This window comes from Elgaria multicarinata, chromosome 2 (assembly GCF_023053635.1).
Source record: "Elgaria multicarinata webbii isolate HBS135686 ecotype San Diego chromosome 2, rElgMul1.1.pri, whole genome shotgun sequence".
NCBI lineage: Eukaryota > Metazoa > Chordata > Lepidosauria > Squamata > Anguidae > Elgaria > Elgaria multicarinata.
In genome coordinates this window covers 66,132,449-66,155,004 of record NC_086172.1, presented here as the reverse complement: position 1 = coordinate 66,155,004, position 22,556 = coordinate 66,132,449, and the positions used below count along the sequence as shown (strand labels likewise).

At 43.7% G+C, this 22,556-nt stretch overlaps 1 protein-coding gene across 1 annotated transcript in view; it reads left to right on the top strand.

Annotated features, from left to right (window-relative positions):
- Window positions 1-22,556, top strand: part of LOC134393597 (TGF-beta receptor type-2-like) — a 41,453-nt gene that overhangs the window by 15,716 nt on the left and 3,181 nt on the right. Inside the window, exons 2-5 of the mRNA XM_063118653.1 lie at window positions 9,497-9,647; window positions 11,425-11,627; window positions 17,538-18,349; window positions 21,704-21,845. Coding sequence (XP_062974723.1) covers window positions 9,497-9,647; window positions 11,425-11,627; window positions 17,538-18,349; window positions 21,704-21,845 — 1,308 coding nt within the window. The remainder of the gene's footprint in view (window positions 1-9,496; window positions 9,648-11,424; window positions 11,628-17,537; window positions 18,350-21,703; window positions 21,846-22,556) is intronic.

Below are 22,556 nucleotides of genomic sequence, written 5' to 3'. Positions count from 1 at the left end.
GTGTATTACTCAGCCTGTAATATTATGCACGCTGACCTGGGAGTAAGCCCTGTTCAGTTCAGTGCGATTTGCTTCTGAGTACACATTCATAGGATTGCATTGTTAATAATCTGAACCCAGAGTAAATGGAGAATATCTCCTCATTTTACTGTATAAAAAGGTTCAGTTACCTTTTTTCCCCCAAGGGCTTGCAGTCTGGCTATTTGTGAAGAGGAAAATATTTGTGAAAAGAAGAAGTAAGAAGGTGCAGGCAAAAAATGTTTGTCATTTCTTGCCTGCAAGGTATATTCTCCAGGAAGCCAGTGAGCCAATTCCCACATCATGGCGGCAAATGAATAAAGCCAAGATTTGCTCTGATGTGCACTGCGCACAAGCAGCTTCCATTTTCTGTAAACAACATCCAATCTGCCTGATCGGAGGTTGTGAGTGTGATGTACAAACCCAGACTGTCAGTGAACAGCAGCCTTCCCCAAGCTGGTGCCCCCCAGACGTTTTGGAATACAACTTCCAGCATTCCTGACCATTGACCATGCTGGTTGGGGCTGATGGAAGCTCTCCCATTCTTTGTAATCACTTTAGTGTTTTGTTTTGTTTTTAAATCAGAGGAAGTCCAGGATATTGGGGAATGACAGAATGAAACCCTAATGTAGTTGCATGATTCCGCTATACTGCAGCATCACGTAGAGTTTATGTAATAGAACATATAAAAACGCAGAGTAGGAAACCTGAAGATCTGAGCTTAATCCTGCAAAGAACCCAGAAGCAGAAGACTTGGTAAAGTGGTGGGTTAAAAGCCTCGTGTAGAAAGTCCTGTATGAGTCTTTGGCCAGAAAACGATATTGTAGAGAAACTGCATCCCTTTTCTCAGTGGATGCTTCAGCATCGCAGAAATGTTTAATTTAACTCTTTCGGCACACTGGCCATCCTCTCAACTGAGCACTAATCTGCCCTGGCACACAGAGTATGGATTACTGGTATAGAAACTTGAATGGAAACAGTTCAAATTAATAACTGCCTTAATTGAATTTCATTTCAGCTTTATTTATGGGCCCGTAGGGAAGGGGTGGAGTTCCCTCCAGACAGAACTTGATCAGCAGCACAAATAACCACAGACACTCCACAGGAGGTTTGCGCAACTAAAGAACTTTAAGAACTCACGTCGGGGGTGGAATAGCAAGAGAAGCAGCACTAAGAACACATATTTCAAACACAAGTATACATTGAAAATGGGGAGAAATCTATTCCTTTATCTCACTTTAGGTACCTTCTGTTTAAAAAAAATGACAGCAAAAAATATTTGTGGGTTCTTAATCCGCATTTAATTGACCTTAAGAAAGCACCTCAATACATTATCATTGATTCTATATGATATTTAAGTGCTCATGTTTACATAGTCATGTTAATACCAGTATTTGGGGGGGGGGGGGCAAAAGGCAGCATCTGTAATAAATCAGTTATTTTCCTATCTTTGAAGACAGTCCAATTATCCCTGCAAAACGTGTACCACAGTGCATGCATTGGCAACAGAAAACACTGGTGTCGAATCCAATAAACTTCAATACTATATTTGGTACAAGCAAAGAGGCAGAGGTGAATGAAAAGTTTAGTGAGAACAGAACAATGGGAGTTACTGCATTTAAAGGTGTGAGTGAGTCTTTTGGAAAAGAAGGCAAATATAAGCAATTCAGTATCTGCCAGATCTCAGCAAAAGTTCCACTTAGTGCTGGTGTTGTGTAGGCAGTCTTATTCGGATAACTTTAGACTAGTTGAGGGACAGAGAGACATGATGGAATTCTTTGTGTCTGGAGTCCTGCCAGGGTGGCCATGTGTTCTCTTTTCTAGAGAACCATTCTCTGTTTGAAGGGCTGTCCCGTCCAGTTCTGGTTTAAAGGTAAAGAACCGTTGCCCATCAACAGTTAGCACCTGGGCAGCAGAAGGAACAGGTAGAGACACACAGGCCACCTGGCTGCAGTCTTCCACATTATGGTAAGATGTACTGTATTTCTATTTAAATGATAAAAAAATTCCTCTAAATTTTCCTCTATACATATAAATTAGCACGGGCAATTGTTATGCACACCACTGAACTCTTTTTTATTATTATTATGCATTTCCTCTTTAGGGGCAATTTGTAGGTAACTACCCTACTATCAACGCAGAGGTGTGGAGAAAGTAATTTTCAGCCTGGTGCAGCCACGCTGACAGCCCACCTCTTTTGGTGGGAATTCACAAGATGAATTTTCTCTTTTCTTTTTAACCCATATGCGCACGCTGTTCAGCTTTCAGCATGGTTGTACTGGGCTGTGGTGGGACTTTGATCCCTCACTGGGCATGCATAGAATCTGAATAGGACTCCTCTCTCTACCAAACAGATCATAACTTTAAAATAGAGTTCCAGCTTATTCAAAACAGCCAGCTAGGCTCTCCAAGCCCCTGCTCCTTCCATATCAAGCTTCTTCACTGACCCTGTTCAGTTCCATCTGCTTAGACGTCTTAAGCTGGTTCTACACATGCAGTAGAACAACCTTCCCCAACCTGGGGCCCTCCAGATTTGATGGGCTACAATTCCCACCATTCCAGACAGCATGTGTGTGTGTGTGTGTGTGTGTGTGTGTGTGTGTGTGTGTGTATATAGGCAATGATGGATGTTGTAGTCCAGCACATCTGGACCTTCCCCTCTCTTGTCCAGGAGGGGGGGATTTTTTCCCTTTTGTTGGCATTTTTTGTTGGTTTTTCTTCTGTTTTGGATTTTTGAATTTGTTTACACGAATGGGGGCAAGTCCTTCTAAATCCCTTTTGAGGAGGGAATCCCATCTAATTTTTATGTGCACCACCGATGGCCCCTGTGCAACCCAATATGTGGAAAGATGGACTTTCTACAGCTGTGACCAGCCTGTCAAGCAGCTTCCAATCAATTGAAGTTTTAATCCAGAAGTCCTAAAATAACTCTGAAACAATTTGGAAAGCCTTCAGTGATTCTGATTCTGGGGTGTTTGTGTACTTTTTACACATCAAAGTTTTGGGGGATCTTCAGATTTCCCTGTCACCAGCTCTCTATTCTACCACTAGTCTACCACCTCATCTACTGCAGTGTTCCCACAACCTGGGGCCCTCCAGATGTGCTGGGTGATACAGTCCCAGATTCTCACTCAAAGAGGTATAGCTGATGGGAACTCATCCCTTGAGTCATGGACTCTTAGAGACATATCAACTCCTTCAGCATTAGAATGTAAGATATCTACAACCTGGTACCCTCGAGATGTTTTGAACAACAACTTCCAGAATTCCTGATCATTGGCTAAGGCTGATGGGAGTTAAAGACCAAAACATCTGGGAGCATCTGGGGTTGGGGAAGTCTACTGTAGGGCCACCACCTCAATGTTGTGTACTTGGTAGTCCAGTGGGAAGATTTCACATGGCAGTGTTTAGTTTCTCCAGCAGGCACACTGAGAAGAACTATGCTGACTGGAAATGATTGGATACACATGGAAGAATCAACAACACACTGCTTGAGCCATCCCAGAAGCATATTCTTTCAAGGAAGATGCCTCGCCTATGTGTCATTAGACACAGCTGTCAAATAAATTGAAGACAGAGAAATGTGAAAGCAAGGATAACACATGGATTAGGAACAGGTTTTGGAGAATCTGGGGTTCATAAAAGTCAGTGGATGGATCAGTCTCACCCTTACCTGCTATTCTCAAATATATCTTCTTTCTTAGTGCCAAGTGACACCATCAAGCTCTTCTATATGATTATGTATGTCTGTGGATGCACACCTTTGTGGAGAACAGCTAGTGTTGATGAACAATCACATATACAGTAGGTAGGGAGCCAACAGCTACTTGACTCAATGGCTGGATTCAATGACCTTATAGGTCTCTTCCAATTCTACTATTCTATGATTCTATGATGTGGTCACAATAGCATTTTCCCCAGCAGCACCTACCATCTCCCTGTGTGTGCAGCCTACTCCACACTTGACTTTCTCCATGTGAAACATAGGAAGCTGCCTTGTACCAAGTCAGACCCTTGGTCTGACTAGTCCAGTACTATCAACACTGGCAGAGGCTCTCCAGGGTTTCAGTAAGGGTTTTTCCAACCCTACCTGGAGATACCAGGCATTTAACCTGGGACCGTCTACATGCAAAACAGATGCTCCCCCACTGAGCTTTATGAGTGGCACTAGCAGCCAGTCTACGTATTTCTGAGCCCAATTCAAAGTTCTGGTATTAACATAGATAGGCCTACATGGTTTGGAGCCAGGTTACCTGAAGGACTACCTCATTCAACATACCTTAGAGGTACCTGAAGGACTGCCTCATTCCAGATATACCTCAGAGGTACCTGAAGGATTGCCTCATTCCATATATACATCTCTGATGCCTCCACTGAATGAGGTGAGATGGATGGCTGCTAAGGAGGGGGCTTTTTCAGTGGTGGCATCCCAGTTGTGGAATACCTTTCCCAGAGAGGCTCATCTGGTGCCTACATTCTGGTCTTTTTGGCACCAGATGAAGGTCTTTCTTTTTATTTTCCCAGGCTTTTTATCTCTTCATTTAAAAACAACAACAACAACAACAACAACAACTTGTGTTAGTTCTTTTTTAAAAAAGATCTTTGTACTTCTGCTGGCCTTTATCTTGTTTTACTTTGGTTTTATTTTATTTTAAACTTATGGTTTTTATATGATGTTTTACTACGTTACTGTATTTTATGGTTTTAAGTTTGTTTTATGAACCACCCAGAGAGCTTTGGCTAAACAAAATAAGGTCCAACAAGCATGGCTAAAGGTAAGGGACTATGGGGGGACATCCTTGTCCCTTTCCTGCCAGACAGTCTGTGTATATTTGAGATGATGCTTGGGACATGACTACGGAAGACTCATGCTATGCATGGACAATTTACCCATAGTGAGATTGGGCTAGGTAAAGGAATACTAACATGATATAGGGATGTCAGAGAAATTCACAACAGATTCCAATGAGTTCAGATTTCTATGAATCTGACCTGCAGATTCTGAGTCATGTGGACTGTTGTGTGTGTTGTTGACTTTTTTGAGGGATTTGCGCAAATGCGCATTTGCAAAGGGGAACAATATTCTCACACATCCCTAAAAAATGTGATTCTGTCAATGAGCAGACGATGAAGTGAAAGATGCCGGTCAATCTGTGGAACACAGACAATGGATTTAACCCAATTCCTATTGTGATGTGGCAGGTGTGAGGTCTTGCCTTCACCTGTGCCACCCACAGGCTATCTGACAGGACGATCTATGCCACTAGCATGCGGGACCTACTTCCATCTCCCCTGTGCTGATGATGCTTGTGAGGGTTTGTTTGTCTGTTTGTTTATTTAAGCATTTTAACCCACCCTTAGCCAAAAAGGCTCTCAAGGCAGCTTACCGAAATATTTCCTAAGACAGTCCCTGCCCACAGGCTTACAATCTAAAAAACATGACACAAAAGGAAAGGGGATTGGGAGGGAGGAGGGGGGGAAAGGAAAATCAAATTCAGGCACTAGATTCTTAGTTGCAAAGTTCAACAGTGACAGTTGGTAGCAGAAAGGAGGCGGGCTCTCAGCTGGAGCTGGACCCAGGCACGATGGAGATATACCTGGCTGCTGCTTCCTCCCCTACTGATGGCCCACTTTCCCCTTTTTTGTTCCATATTTACTTGACCTGTAAATACAAATTGTAAGTACATGAAGGCCTACTTACTTCCTAGAACTTTATGCATAATATGAACAATAACTTTGCAAATATTTACATTTAAGGCATATAAGGCAGCTGAACCCAGGGAGCTTCAGCTATTGGGCAGTATAAAAATGCAATAAATTAATAAATAGACATCACAACAGGCAATGTGGGCTTCACTCAGGGTAACATGAGCGTTATGTGGAGGGACGCTATCAAGACTTCTTGCTTTACCTCACACTCGTTTCAATTGCATTTGAGGACGCTAACAGGTGCTTTTCAGTTCTGGTGATGCACAGGGGAAAGATTTGAAGAGACATCATCCTTCCTGTAAAATCTGACTCCCATTTTTTAAACACTTTGGTGCTGGACAGCTGGGCTGTTGAATCCATATCTATGGATAAATTAGCCCAGGGCACAATCTGAAGATACATGATGCAACAGCAATCTTGGTAAAGTTAAGCAGACCTGGGTCTGAATGAGAGACTCCCTTTCAACCCTACATATGCGACCTTGAGCTCCAGCATGGGAAGAAATATGGGGTATAAATGTAATAAATAATTATTTAATGTATCTTCGTTGCAAAGACAAATCCTAAAATGTTTGGATGTACTTCCAAATATGCTTAGGATTGGAATCTTAATTTGACAAGGAATGGGGAGGGGGAAGAGAATGTATCCAGCTATAACAGTACCACTAACATACCAAAAAAACTATCCTTCAGTGGGAGATTATTGCAATAAACTAGATTTATCATGTAATTCCACTATCATTTTTGGAAGGTACGTTTTTGCATAGAAGCATAGCTTCTTAATTAGTGAAAATCAGGGCAAGAAACTTGCTAAAACTACTATTAGAACTTTGTGTCCCTGAACCATTAACTCGTAGTTTAACTGCCACATCACTCATCTTACCCCTAATTAAACCCAGACAAACGCTTTCAATGTTAATACTCAGATACTTTAACTGCTTGTGCAGCTTTATTAAATTAGCAACAAGCTTCTACAAAAAGCATTCCAGATGTTGCTGAGGAAAATGCAAAGCATCAAAATAAAAACTTCAAAAAAAAAAAAAGGTTGGAAAAGCAAAACTTGGAAGAAGCTATAACCTAATTAAATATGAGGATGAGTTTTCCAAAAATAAATTGAAGACATAAGGATTTGATGACACCACGAGTCAACATTATTGCAGAGTCTCTCTCCCTTTCACACACCACACACACAATCTAAATTCACCCATCATGGCATTTTTTCAGACACTGTCTCTTTTGTAATGCAAAATATCATTCTTATTCATCAGGAAATGGGATGGGAGTTTTACTGCCCTTGCCAGAAACAGAGGGATTCTCAGAACAACAAAGAGTCAAATCTGAAAATTGGAATAAAATATTGTTTGGAAGAACAGCTGGAGTCTGATAATCAGAACCAGGGATATGGGTCTGGTTTCCAGCTTCTGAAAGGGCACCCAGCAACTCTCCGCTGCTCATTTTGCTGGGTGGGAAGAAAGATGGAAAAGACAAATGCAGCTTCCCTGTTAATTTGAGAGAAGCTCGCCTTTCAGTTGAGACTGCCACACAATTAATATCCTCATTCCTGCTTTTCCTGAACATTCAGAGATGAAGTACCATGAACCAAACCTACACACCTACTATGGCTATTCTGATATACTTCCAACACTGTCTTGTCCACCTCAGTAGCAGCTTCTATTAGCTCTGCAGCCTTCAAATCTGTATTCTCCTTGGTCTTTCATTCCATTTCCTTCCTCAGAATATCTTCCTTAAAGTTTACTAAAAGCGGTTCTTATACTACATCTCTACTTGAAGATCTTGATGTTGTATCATACCTACCCACTCTTTTAAATCATAAGCAAATGGCCCTAATGCTCTCTCCAGACTGCTGTTTTCATTTATAAAATCCCTTCAGCCAGGTTCCCATAGGCACCTTATCTCCATAAATTTCTTATTAACACTTTTTTAAAAAACAATATATGTTTGGGAGGTTCTTTTCTCAGCTGAAAGGGAGAATTGCACTGGCTGCTTGCACTGCTACATGTTGCTTTTACTAATCCCACTCGATCCTCAATAAGAATGTGTAAAGTTCTCATTGCTTGGACGGCATCTACCTAATTTCCTTCCTCTAGAACTTTTAGCATATTCTACCTTTAGGTTAAATGGGATTTCCAGCAGAGATTTAATTATCTTGAGGGACAGACACATTCAGTGCTGGCTTCAGGTTTTGGAGGGCCGTGGGGCAAGTTACCCTCAGCACCACCCCTTCAGTGAGTCTATCTGCATACCACCATTGTCACCTGCTCCTCTTCTTCCTTGTCATTGCTACTGTCTGCTTGCTTACTTGCCAGGCAGAGAGCCAATAAGCAAATAGGCAGTGGCATCTATTGCTCCTCCTTCACAGCACCACAGCTGTGGTGCAGAGTGAACAAGCAGGTTGCAACAGTGAAGAGGAGAAGCAGGTCCAGGAAGCTATTGTCAGTGGGCTCCCTGCTGAGCTGTGGGCCGTTGGCAGGTGCCCAGCGATGCTGACCCCTGGCACCTTGTTTTTCAACTACACTACTAGTTAGGGATACTACTTCCCCTTGCTCTTCTTTTGTAGGGAAGGGAGGTTTAACAGTGTCTTTACCCACCATACCCTTGACAAAAATTACCCCGCCTAAAATTGCTCATGGACGGACACACAATCACACACGACATAGTTTGAAATGACACCGAAAACATAATGACTCTAATGCAAGCCCCCAAAACACGGTGGCCCTGCACTGTGAGAAGATCTCTGCTCTCTTTTGCACAGAGCAGTACTAGCATGTTTTCTCCTTCCATGCACGGTTCTTTGGATCCAAGCCATTGTTCTTCTGAAGGGACCAAAGAGGCTCAAACAGATGGACAATGGCAAGGAAGGTTTTGGTGACAAAATAAGTCCACAGAAGTTAATACTCCACAAAAATTTGACTGGGCCATCTGCCACCGATACTTCTGCTGGTTATCCTGACAAAAATGCACCATGTCTATTGCAGTTTGTAGAGGCTTTCCTGCCTAGTCATTTGGAAGTAAATTTGACACACCACAGGTGACTACATAAATGTCTATTATTATTTGTGAACTTTACTTGCTACAAAAATATGTATAAACAATATTTTAAATAATTATATTTTGAGGTTCAACACTGACAGAGAGAGCTTATTGGTCGGTGACCGTATCTGCTCTCTATACTTCAGGCATTCATCAAAAATATTCAGAGCTAAAAGAAGAAGAATGAAAAGAAATAGGAGATACTTAAGAGACCACAAAGTCAATCTTACCAAAAATGCCTGTTTATCCCTAGCAAGGAAATCTATGAGTTTTCATTTAAAAAGAATGGGGATCTTAGCCCTTCCTCTCATCATATCTGCCTTGATCTTTGAAACAACCATGTTACCTTACTTTGTTACTCCGCTGCTTTAGATCTTCTCCAGCTCTGGGAGCTGTGCCAGATAGGAGAGGGGTCAATGCAAATGTGTGTGAGGGAGTGATCAGCCTCTCTGCGTGATCAGCCAAAATGTGGCCCAACCACATTTTAGCCTTTGCTTGGTGCTCCCTAGTCTGGGTCATGTTAAAAAAAGTCATGGCTGAGTGGCCCTAAGAGTGACAAGCCTGTGAAATCAACTAGACAATGTTGTTACACCCTCCTCATTTCTCCGGGCTGTCACTTAAACATGAATGTGTGAACTCAAACCAATGGCGAAGGCACACAAAGCCCTGCACTGAGACATTTAAAGGTACTCTCCCCCCCCCCCATTTTGTACTCACAGCATGTGATAGCCAAGCAGGACGGAATGTGAAGAGCAACGTGTGCAAGTGGTGTGACAACACGTACCCAGTCTGTGAAGAACAGGTGTGCTACAGCAACTGCGATTTAAGTTCCTATTGTGAAAAACCAGAGGAAATCTGTGTGTCTATATGGTAAGCAGGAAAAATAATAATAATTAAGAGGACACCCTAACGGTTGATAAAACGACACATTGTCAGTGAAATCTAGTATACATGTAATCTCTTCTTCACGGAAGCCTGGGCCAATAGTAATTTCCCCCAATTAGCTGTTCAACAGCTAATGTTCTTTTGCAAAGGAAAAGGGAAAAGAAACAAAATTGCATAGCTGTTTCCATAGCCACAGAAGGATGGCAGGCCCAATTTCCAAATAATGAATCTACGCAGACCCTACAATGAACATCAGAGGCCTTCCTCTGCGTGCCTCCTCTGAGGGAGACTTGGGAGGTGGCAACAACAGAGAGGGCCTTCTCACTGTGCCCGCCCCCCGGCCCCGGATTATGGAACAATCTTCTCCTATGGCCTGCCTGGGGCCAACACGGCTATCTTTTAGGTACAGGTTAAGATTGTCCTCTACTCCCAGGCATTTAATGGCATTTAATGGCATATGATGAGGCATTTATGGCAGCTGTCTTTACCAGATCCAGTATTTTATTAAAATTGTTTAGCTGTTTAAATTGTTTGGAATTTTGTATGTTACAACTTTTATACTACGTTTTTAGTATCTTGTATGTTGTGGTTTGTAGTAGGACTGTGCACAGCCCCCCACCCCAATTTGACTTGGAGGCTGATTCCAGGGTTCACAATTCCCCAATTCAACTCAGGGAGCCTTGGCCCCAGGCCACCTCACTTCAAATTCACTTCCAAATCCCAGGAAGGCCGACTAGGAGTCCATTCAACTCTCCCCCTCCTCACCACTCCCCCCACTCCCTCCCAGCTGCTGTCCCTGCTCTCGCCCATTCGCCAACCTGTGGGACTTACCCTCCCTAAGGAGGTTCACTTGGCACCTACATTACATGCTTTTAGTCACCAGGTGAAGGCCTTTTTATTCTCCCAGCATTTTAACAGTCTATAAATAAATTTTGTAATTTTGCATTGCTGCTGTTTTTATCTGGTTGAGCTTTTATATTGTATTTTATATTATGGTTTTATACTGTTGTTTTATACTTTGAATGTTTTTAATTTTTGTGAACCGCCCAGAGAGCTCTGGCTATTAGGCAGTATAGAAATGTAATAAATAAATAAATACATAAACAAGGCCTCAGTGCACTGGTGGGCTGCCCTGTCTCCTCTCCAAACTGCTGTAGATTTAGTGTTGTAAACTACAGCAGCCAGAAATGGCCCACTTGGACTCGGATTCGGGACCAGACGAACCACCCAAAGAGCTTCAGCTATTGGGTGGTATAGAAATGAATAAAATCTTCTTCTTCTTCTTCTTCTTCTTCATCATCATCATCTCAGTTTTAGTCCTGCATGTTCAACAAGAAGAACCTTACAAGAAGACCAAGTAAAATAAGAAAATGTTATGAGAAGAGATATAAAAGCCTTTTATCTATTGCAAACTTCCCCAACCTGGTGCCCTGGGGGAGTTGTAGACCAACACATCTGGAAAGCACCAGGTTGGGGGAAGGTTGATCTATTGCCATATTAAGTGGGTGATATTAAAAGTGCAGCTGCCATATATAGTAGGTTAGTCTTCCTCAACCCAACACCTTCCAGTTGTGTTGGATGACAACTCCCATCATTCCCCACCAGCAGCCAACCGGTCATGCTGGTTGAGGATTGTGGGAGTTGTAGCCCAATACATCTGGAGGACACCCAGTTGGGGGAGGCTGCAGTAGGTCATGCATCTACTGGACTTGCATCATTCTGCCTTCACAATGGCCAATTTGTTCTGTGTTGTGCATTTCAGGAAACAAGACAATGAAAGCATTCGAGTGAGCACGCTCTGTCACAACCCACAGCTCCCTGTGGAAAATGTCATGGTTCCCAAGTATAACACGTCACAGTGTGTTATGGTCCGTCAGCACAACGAGGATGGGGTGTTTTACATCTGCGGCTGTGTGAATGAACAGGAATGCAATGACAAACTTATATTTGAAAATCATACCAATGGTGAGTCTTCTTAATGGTTGGGGGCAGGCATATGTAGAATTTCAAAGTTTTCACCCTTCAGTACCCAGAGGTGTGTACCTTACTTTGGAAAGACTTTTGACTCACACAAGCTCTCACTCGAAACCCCCCCTTGCTAGAAAGATTAGTAAATGTGGGTATCTAGCAAGAAAAATACAGCTGGTTTTAAAAAATATTACCCCCTCTCCTTCCCTCAGCTATTTCACAAAGATTACTAAATTCCCATAAAAAAAGGCCTCAGGTTTAATTCCTGGTCCCTCCAGTGAAAAGGATATCAGGTTGTAACACTGGGAAAGACCTCTTATCTGCCTGAGACTTTGCAGAGAACTGGCAGTCAGAGTAGACCAGGTTGTGGGCAGAAGGTAGACCAATCAAGTTTTAATTGCAAATCTCTGGGTGTTCTGAAGCAGATGGCTCAGGATTTCTGATTCCTAATTATGTCTGAACAGGAGTGCAATACTGGGCCTGTTCAGACAACATGCTAAGCCATGGTTGGGCCACTAACCCTTTTACAGCAAATGGTTAGTGACCGTCTTGAAACCGTGGTTATGTAGCCACCATGGTTAGGAATGGTTCACACTGTACACTGTTCTGAGATCACAGTCATATAGGGTGGGATGCAAATGTCTTGATAAACAAATAAATAAATAAGTCATGGTCTGCATGACACACTAAGCCATAATGTTTAGCTCAAAATATTTAACCACTGTGGCTTAGTGTGTCATTTGAACAGGGTCAATGTGTGGTTCAGTTCTAGTACTCCAAACAAGTTCCCTGGGCTCACTTTTTAATTTTTTTTAAAAAAGGCATGTCTCTTGTCCTGGCTTTGGTTGGTGGATCTCCAGATTCTATTTTAAAAAAGAAAAGAAAAACCAAGTAGATCCCACAAGCCTGAAGACTTTCCACCCCTGCTGTAGACAATCCTGGGCTTGATAGACCAATGGAACAAATATGATTCTTGTTCATTATTATTCACCCTTCTCAGACTTGCAAGAAGTCATAGTGTTCGGTGTTGTTGACCTTATCAGATGCTAGTTTTGCAAGAAATGGGATCTGTTTCCTGTTGCAGTCTAAAAACAGGGATGGCAAACTCCCACCCCACCTCCTAAAACATTCCTCTGAAAGTTTGCCTGCCAGGCAAAAACATAAAATCAATAATTAAACACCAGGCTGGGTCATGTGTGGGAAGAAACAACATACAGGAATGAGATGCCTCTCTCCCTGCCTTGTTCCCTAATTGAGAGTCTGCTCAGTTTAGACTAAAATACTGCTTTAACGTTTCAAACAGATTTTGGGCTTCAAGGATGAAATTGAAATTTGAGGCTTGCAAACATTTGCAGCACCCCAGTTTGAAAGGTCATTTTAACCCTGCTCTCTGAGCAGCTTACAGATGAATTAATAAAAAAAGTCCCTGCCTTCAGGCTTACAATCTAGCAGACATAACACTGGTTTGTATGTAATCCCAGCTCAGAGTATGGGCTGAGTATGGGTTGTTGAATGCTGCGTTGTCATTATGTGCGAACATGGAACTATGGGTTAACTATGGGTTAATTATGAACAACTGAGGAAGAGAAGTCATGGTTTGTTGTTGGATTGTGAACTCTGGATAGTTTTAATAATGGGTTGTCATTACATGTGAACTCAGAACCATTGGTTGTTCATGGGTTCTTTTGCTCAGCTACAGAGACAGCAGGCAAGAGTGGTAAGAAGAAACAAACATGTCCACTCTACATACTAATACTACAGTGCCAATGCATTTGAGATACAAGGAGGGAGTGTGTGACGGAGGAAGGAATTAATGAATCCAAGAACTGAAAAACAACATGCACTTTGTGTGATTGCCTGGTAGACAAACCATGGGTAAACTCTGGATAAGGCATAACCCAAACTCTGGGTTGTTGTTACTTGAAAACCAGGAAAAAGGAATTGGAGGGAGGAGGAAAAATAAATGAACTATGTTTAGGCAGAAGGTAGCAGCTGGGATGCCTCTCTGAGAACTTTGAGAGCTGCAGCCAGTCAGAATGTTATAGAAAGTAGATTGCAGTCAGATTCAGCATAAAGTAGCTTCATATGAACTCTAGATGACTGAGCCAAATCTTTTTGCTGATGGAAATTAAGCATCTTTACAAGAACTCAGCTACTAGATCTTGAATAGAGAAACCCAAGAGAACAGGGATGGAAAATGCTGGTAACACATTTATTCTAGGCCTTTCGAAAATATAAATGGCCCTGCTATTAATTATCATATTATTCTAAGGGAAGAATACTAAATAAAATAGAAAAAATAAAATAAGGCATGGGAATTAAAATAGCAACAGCCCATTAAAACTGATAGTAAAATCAAAACTGTCTGAAGTTAAAAATGCTAACATCAGCAGTTCTTAAAAGCCTGGAAAAACTGGTTGTTGTTGTTGTTGTTGCCTGGTTCCTGAATGATAGTGATGAGGGTGCCAAGCAAGCTTTGCTGGGCAGGTCATTCCAAAAGCAAGGAGCCACCATTGAAAAGGCTCTGTCCAGTCACCACTCACCTCACTTCATCCTCTTTGGTGAAAGCCCTCCAATGCCTATTTCAGTGAATAGGCAAATTTGAACTGGGAGATGGCAGTCCAGTAGGTATTTCGGTTCGATGTCATGTACGGCTTAAAAGCACTTCGAACTGAGCTCGGAAACTTACTGGGAGCCAGTGGCGTTACTTCAGTACAAGTGAGATAAGACTTCTTTGTCCCACTGCGTTGAGATATGCGTAGTCCCCCACTGCTCGTCATGAAATTCAAATAAAAACCATTACTGAGAGGGTTCTTGGCCAAATATAATAGCCAAAGAGAAGTTCAGGAACCGTCCCGCAAGCAAAAACCTTGGCTGAATGACCTCAGTGGGTGCAGCCTACAATTCAGATACTGGAAAAAGAAACCCAACGCACTGGGCTGTTTTCCTTGGCAGTTTCCAAAAAATGTCTGCCCCAGCTAACTTCAGCAAAACTGTGAATGTTTCTAAAATAGGCACCGAGTTCAAACCGCAAGATCAGCCTCAAATGATATAATTTAAGTTTGTTTTGGAAAGTGTGAGGCCTGGCTATCTCCTACTACTTCTCTAATGGGTTTACCTGATGGGTATGACAACATCGCTGAAGCTGTGAAACTCAATGGAAAGCAGAGTGTTTTCAGAGCGTTTTCAAGGAGTGCTGTGGGCAAGCACCGAAGTAATGACTGTATACATAACTCCCATGAGCTGCTTAAGTAGGTCTCCCCCACACACACATACCACCCCCCACCCACCCCGGTGTTGCAAAGTCATCAGTTCCTAGCAGTGCTCGTTCAATGAGCCTGAAGAAGGATCGGCAGGCAATTGTTTTCTATGAAAACAAATGCTGCAGTGTAAAGAAAAGGAAACCAGGACTGCCTCCTAGTTCTCTGTATCTCTGACAGAAAGGAATCCGTTCTATAAAAACCAAGGTCAGGGGACATAAGAAATATAGCAATATATTTCGGAGATAGGTATACTCTCAATATGGTGTGGCAAAAGTAAATAGGGAGATTTCCCCCCTCCGCCTCTCATAATTGTAGAACCCATGGGGTGATCCCATGAAAATGACTGGTGGGAGATTCAGAACAGATAAAAGGAGGTACTTCTTCACACAGCGCAGAGATAAATGATGGGGTTTGCTACTGGAAGGTGTAGTGATGGCTACTGATTTTGAGTGGTTTAAAAAGGGGGATTAGACCAGCTTTCCCCACTCTGGGGTCTTCCAGATGTTTGGGACTTTAATTCCCATCAGTCCCAGCAAGGATGCCTGTGGTCAGGAATGCTGGGAGGTGTAGTCTAAAAACGTTTTGCCATTGGGCAAGGTTGTATTAGAAATTTTCATGGAGCATTATTCAATCAATGGATAATAGTCATGACTGTTGTGTATTATCTCTAGTAATAAGGGCAGTATGTCTCTCAATACTAGCTGTTGTGGAACATGAGCGGAAGGGTGCAATCTTGCTGACATCTGGCTTGTGGGCTTATGGCTGTCCACTATGGGCATATGGTTGGCAACTATGCAAACAGAATGCTGGACTAGATAGGCCCTTGGTCTGATCCAGTATGGTGCTTCTTATGTTCCTATGTTTGCCAGCCAAGGCCTAATCTACACCAAGCTGGATATTGCACTATGAAAGCGGTATATAAAAGGTAGGAGTTACACTACTGCATTATAGCGGTATTGAACTGCACTGACAACTGCTGGGGCCCATTGACACAGACCATATACCGCTTTTATACTGCTATATCCTGCTTGGTGTAGATGAGCCCCAAGTTGCCAATGGGAAATATGGGGGAGGTTTGCCTGTTCTTTGGATTGGTCCTCAAATACAGCAATACCGCTGAGTGGGCGGCGTTGTAATATTCCGTAGTTGCTGTTGCTCTGCCCTGAGTACTGACTTGTTCTGCTTTAACGGAGCAAGGACCTATTCCCTTCCATGTATGACTGCCGCGCTTTGTCACTATTTCCTGGTTTTTGTTTAGGGAGATCACAGAGATAGGAAAAGTTGTAGAGTGACACACCGCATGAACTTCCCATTTCAGTAGGTTACCCCACTCCAGCCCACCCCTGTATGAAGGTGAGAGATGACTATGGATGACTATCCATGCTCTGATAACCTCTCGTTTGGATTACTGCAATGCGTTATACGTGGGGCTGCCTTTGAAAACGGTCCGGAAGCTTCAGCTGGTACAAAACAGGGCAGCCCGTTTACTAACAGGGACTGGCTGGCGAGATCACATTACGCCAGTCCTTTTACAACTTCATTGGCTGCCAGTCCAGGTCCAGGCCCGATTCAAAGTGCTGGTATTGACATTTAAAGCCCTAAACGGTTTGGGGCCAGGTTATTTGAAGGAACGCCTCCTCCCATATGTACCTACCCGGACCTTAAGATCATCTACAGGGGCCCTTCTCCGTGAGCCCCTGCCAAAGGAAGTGAGGCAGGTGGCTACTAGGAGGAGGGCTTTCTCCGCTGTGGCACCCCGGTTGTGGAATGAGCTCCCCAGAGAGGTCCGCCTGGTGCCTACACTGTACTCCTTTCGTCGCCAGCTGAAGACCTTTTTATTCACTCAGTATTTTAACACTTAATTTTAACTTAAATTTAAATTATACTGTTTTAACTCTGTATTTTAACCTTATATCAATTTTGCTGCATGGTTTTATCCTGGTTGTGCTTTTTATATTGTATTTTGTATTTGTATTTTTAACTTGTTGGTTGTTTTATGATGATTTTAATTTTTGTGAACCGCCCAGAGAGCTTCGGCTATTGGGCGGTATAAAAATGTAATAAATAAATAAATAAATAAATAAATAAATTATTGAAGCTGTGATAGTGCCCTAAGCGTCTCCCCCCCCCAACCTTCCCACCCTTGCTGCCAAAAAGGTAGCTGCCAAGATAGAAGTCCATGCTCTTTCTGACTCAGGTCTTATTTCGTGTGTGTGTTGAGTGGGGAGGGGATACTTTTGGGAGAGTTAGACATTTAAAAGCATAACAGAACTGCATGCAAATTACACCAGGCTTCTGCATGCAACTTAGTTCTAAGTTTCAGCTGGGAGGCAGTCCAGAGGGCAACGTTACTAGGCTGACCATTGCGTTGCTGCAACTTCAAGGGTCTTCTGTATGGGAGATTTTGGGCTAGAAATTTAAACCAGCGTCAGAGTGCGCCCCCCCCCCCCATGCAATACTAATAGTGGGACTACATTGTAGGGCAGTGGTACACTGGCTTAAAAAGTTGGTCCTCTGTCTTGGGCCTACGGTTCAGGAGAAGGCAAATTATTATGAGGATGCATTTGCCACTGAGAAAAGTTGTTTGTTTTAACTAGTTTGGATGTGTAGAAGCTTATCCCCCGCCCTTTTCTCTCCACTATAGGATATTCTATGTTACAAAGCAAGGAAATAATTCCTGTGGCAGCCATCAGCCTGTTGCCGCCACTGCTAGTTGCCATCGTGATAACAGTGATATTCTACCTCTGCCGAACCCACAGGCAGAGGAGGAGATCCAAGGAATGGTCCCAGAAACAAACCCAGCGTCACACGCTGTCCAAACCAAGCAGAGCCACTGGCTATGATGAGATCCTGTGTGTCAAGATGGACAACCACTCCGCCCTGAGCTCAGCCTGCGCCAACAACATCCACCGCAACACTGAACTGTTGCCCATTGAACTAGACCAGAGAGTGGGGAAAGGGCAGTTTGCTGAAGTCTGGAGAGCAAAACTGAAGCCCGCCTCCTCCGGCCAGTATGAGGCCGTGGCAGTGAAGATTTTCCCTTGCGAGGACTACGCTTCCTGGAAAAATGAAAGCCAGATCTTCACCGACGCCAACCTGAAGCATGAGAGCATCCTCCAGTTCCTCATGGCGGAGGAGAGACACTCAGGACTCCAGAAAGAATATTGGCTCATCACAGCCTACCACAGCCAGGGAAACCTCAAGGGATATTTGTCCAGGAATATTCTGAGCTGGAGGGACTTGCAGAAGACAGCCGGCTCCCTAGTGAGCGGTGTGGCTCACTTGCACAGCGACTACACAGCCAGCGGCAGCCCAAAGATCCCCGTCGCCCATCGAGATATCAAAAGCACAAACATCTTAATGAAGAACGGACAGGAATGTGTGCTCTGTGATTTTGGAATTGCCTTGAGGCTGGATCCATCCTTAACCGTGGAAGATTTTGCTAACAGCGGACAGGTGAGTGCTCTAGAACGAAACCAGCAAAGCAGACTCTTCTGCTTGATGGAAAATCGAAGGGAGCGATGACATTATGCGCGTGAAGACTGCTTCAGGCATAGAAAGGACTGTGGGGCTGGACCAATGGCCTGGCTCCAAACATTGTGCTGCTCCATGCTCCCTCCAAACCAGCCTCCCTATCTGCAAAGGGGGCTCCTCCATATGTAGCTTCCCTACACATATACTTTCTCATATACATAGTTTGCATGATCGGGTTTCCAGATCTTATGGAAGCTGAAATGTGTAGAGCTCTATGTCCATAGACTAAAACATGAAAATGTGGATGGGGGTGGGTGGGATTTGCACATTTTCTCATTTCCCCCTACCCCAAATAGCTAATGGACATGAAAGCTAATGCATATTAATATGGGTTTGTGCTAATGTGGCAAGTTGAATGAAATTCTCCTATCCCACACCATAAAAAACAGTTTTATCAAAGAGCAAAAAAAAAAAAAAGATGCCTGATAATCCATGAAAAACAGATTTCACTAAATCCGTACTTTGCTATGTGTCAATACTGTCAGTACCACCCCCTGCAAAAGGGGTGGTTTCTGTTGGAGCTGAGCTGCAGTCTTGTTCACTGAGCAATCTCCTCTCCCTTGAAAAAGCAAGTTTTCTGGGCTGCAAGTAGGTTTGCCAACACCTCTGCCTCGCTCCAGTCTTGCCTGGCCTACTTGTTGAATCACTGCACCTCCCTCTTTCTCTAAAAATGTCCTTTTCCTGACAGTAGACCTGTGCCCTCTTCATTAAGGTGACTCTGTGGAAAGGAGGACAGGGCTCCTGTAACTTTAACAATTGTATAGAAAAGGGAACTTCAGCAGGTGCCATTTGTATGCATGCAGTCCCTGGTGAAATTCCCTCTTCATCGCAACAGTTAAAGTTGCAGGAGCCCTGCCCTCAGTGACCAGATACAAAAAAGGGCAGGGCTCTTCTTCTCCTTCTGAGCCCCAACACAGTAAACAATTCCTTTGAACCCACAGTTTTTAGCAGCAAAAGAAACTTAATTCACAGCTATCCTTACTGCCAATAAGAAAAGGGGACATATATGATTTTGGTGCCCACGGACATCACTTTGCCTGCTCCTGGCCTATGGCCTATATACCAAGGAATGAGCTGTGTAGAGTTCACAGTCTATATCTACCTATGTTCCTGTCTCATTCCCACCTCAAACAATTGTGAGGATAAAATGGTAGGGGAAATAGCCATGTGTGCTGCCTTGAACTCCTTGAGGAAAGGTTGGGTATAACCCTAATGAACAAACACATAAACAAGACCCTTGGTTTCACCGCACATAACCCACGACTTGCTGCCTGCACTTATTCCCTTAGTTGGTACGGACCTCGGCTCAGCTTGCCAAACAACTGCACGCCCACCTTACCCTACAGTTAGAGGCCTGGCCTGTCCCCTTGCTTAGGCAGATCCGCTCCGGCAATACAGTCCGTCTGGCAGGCCCTGAGGATGGAGGGCCGGCAGTTCTGATGGTAAAGGAAAGTGCTGAACCCGTCCAAGGCATGGGAAGCAGTATGCTACCAATTATTGTGGATTGCATTGTATTAATTTTTGCTTCTTAAATGGCATCTTTATTCATTTAAGTGAGCCTTGTGTTTGCTTTGCTGGTACAATATTGGCTCAGGATCACTTTTGTTGCTCAATTTGTTTTGGAATGCCATATAGATGCCTTGCATGGCCTCTAGAACAGGGATGGAGCACTTGAAATATGGCTAAACTCCAATTCCCATCAATCCCAGACAGATTATGCAATGGTCAGGCATGATGGGAGTTTTAGTCCAACAACATCTCCCATATGGTACTGACCAATTGCTAAAATTATTTTTGGAGAAGAATCACTCTTCTCTGAGTGCTGCTGGCAACAATGGCGCAACGGGTTGCTACCAGGGAAATAAACTTCTCTGTAGCAGCCCCATCTGTTCCAGTATTCAAGGCAGTAAGCCTGCATGCACCAGTTGCTGGGGAACATGGGTGGGAGGGTGCTGTTGCACCATGTCCTGTTGTGTTGCTTCTTGGCCGATGGCTGCTTGGCCACTGTGTGAACAGAGTGCTGGACTAGATGGATCCTTGGTCTGATCCAGCACGGCTCTGCTTATGTTCTTAAGAATGCCGTTCCCAGAGAGACGCCCCTGGTACCTTCCCTGTATACAGTTAGATGCCAGGTTAAGACCTTCCTCTTCCCTCGGGCATTTAATTTCTAAATTGGTGCTCTGATTATTAATTTTACTGCCAGCTCTTTCATATTTGAACGTTTTAATACTTTGCTGTTTTTACTGCTGTACTTATTGTTTTGGTTGTTACTGCACTGTTGATTTAGGTTTTTTTCAATATAATCTGCCCTGAGGGCATCTGCCGGTTGAGCAGCATATAAATTTAGTAAAACATACAAACATTCATACATACATACATATATCTGGAGGGCTGTCGTTTTCCGCACCCCTGTTCAAGAAAGAATAAGTAGAGATATGTCTCTTGCCTCTGACATTATTTTTTTAAATGAAAAGTTGAGAGTTTGAGTGGTTCAAAGGTGTAGGGCTATGTAATCGTTCCCTCTCTAGCCCTTTTTTGCATGCAGTCCTCTCTCCCCAAGACACACTCTTTTCTGTTATGGTGGAAAAACAACAGAAGTGTGTGTACGTTGTGGGGTGGGTGGACCAATTTGAGCAGAAAACTGCCCACGGTAGAGTTGAGCAGTCTGGTGTCTCTGCTTCCTGATCCTCTCCATTCACACTCACAGCTGTCGAAGGCCCCTTTAAAACCAAAAAAAACAAGGAAAGATGCATCCGATTCGGTGTCACCTCAAATTTGGTCCTTAGTTTTCTTCATCCATACCCTGAAACAGAAGCTGTGGCTCAGTAGTAGAGCAGCTGCTTTGCATGCAGAAGGTTCTAGGTTTGATTCCCGGCATCTCCAGGTAGGGCAGGAAAAAGTCCTGCCTGAAATCCTAGGGAGCCATTGCTGCCAGTCAGTGTCAGCAATACTGGGCTAGATGGGTCAATGGTCTGACCCAGTATAAGGCAGCTTCTTATATGCCTCATGTTTGTGGAAAGGTTGCATAGCAACCATTCAACGCTCAGTATAAAGTCTATGCTAAAAACATTCCTGGCTATCATACACTTGGACAAAACTCTGGAGTCTTCAAAAACATTTTTGATCCCATATCCAAAGCCTTTGAAAGGAATCTCTAAGTATCAAATGTCCTCTGTATCCCAGATTTTACAGTGCACATTGCAGCCGCCTTTTAACTTGGAAACAACATGGGCTTCTTCCTCACACACACCTTGTAATGTCTCAATTTATGGTCAGGTGGGGACGGCCAGATACATGGCTCCTGAAGTTTTGGAATCCAGAGTGAATCTTGAAGATTTGGAGTCCTTCAAACAAATGGACGTGTATTCCATGGCTCTGGTTTTATGGGAGATAGCCTCCAGGTGTGACGCTATAGGAGGTAAGACTGTACCAGCAGCGTCTGTCTTTCAAGTCCTGCTTCTTTACAGGCCCATGGGACAGGGGTGGGGAGCCGGTGTTTCTCCAGATGTTGCTGGACTACAAGTTCCACCATTCCTGACCATTGGCCATGTTGGCTGGGGATTGTGGAAGCTGGTGTCCCACAACATCTAGATGACCACAGGTTCTCCACCGCTGCCCTATGGGCAATGTAAGCCTGCCTGTTCCAGCAAGCCCAGTCCTTCACATCAGCCAAGCCAGGCATTAGTCAGTCAGTTAGCAAGAAGGCAAATTCTCAAAGCTCACTTGGCGCTTGGATTGGGATAAATCCACCCCCCCATCTCTACCCAGTGCCGTAAAATTGCATAGCACAAGTCTATGTTGCTCTCTCTCTCATCCATATTTTGATTCCCCTCCAGCCCCTGCTGTGGTGCAGATTGCCCTTTGCTTCTTGGTCTCCTCCCACCACAGCTAATTTGCTCATTGTTCCTGCATTTGCCTCCCCCTCCACCGGCCATTTTAGAGCTGAGCAGTTAGGTCTCCTAACTCCCAAGTCCTTCAGTAGTCCAGATCACAGTGGCTAGTGTACTGCTAAAGCAAGCAACACGGCTTAGTTGGAGAGCCCCTGCTGAGCTACTGCAAAAAGAGAGAGAGGCAGAGAGCTGCACTTGAGGTGATTGGGGGTCGCCAGTGGCCCTTGGAGCTTGCAGGG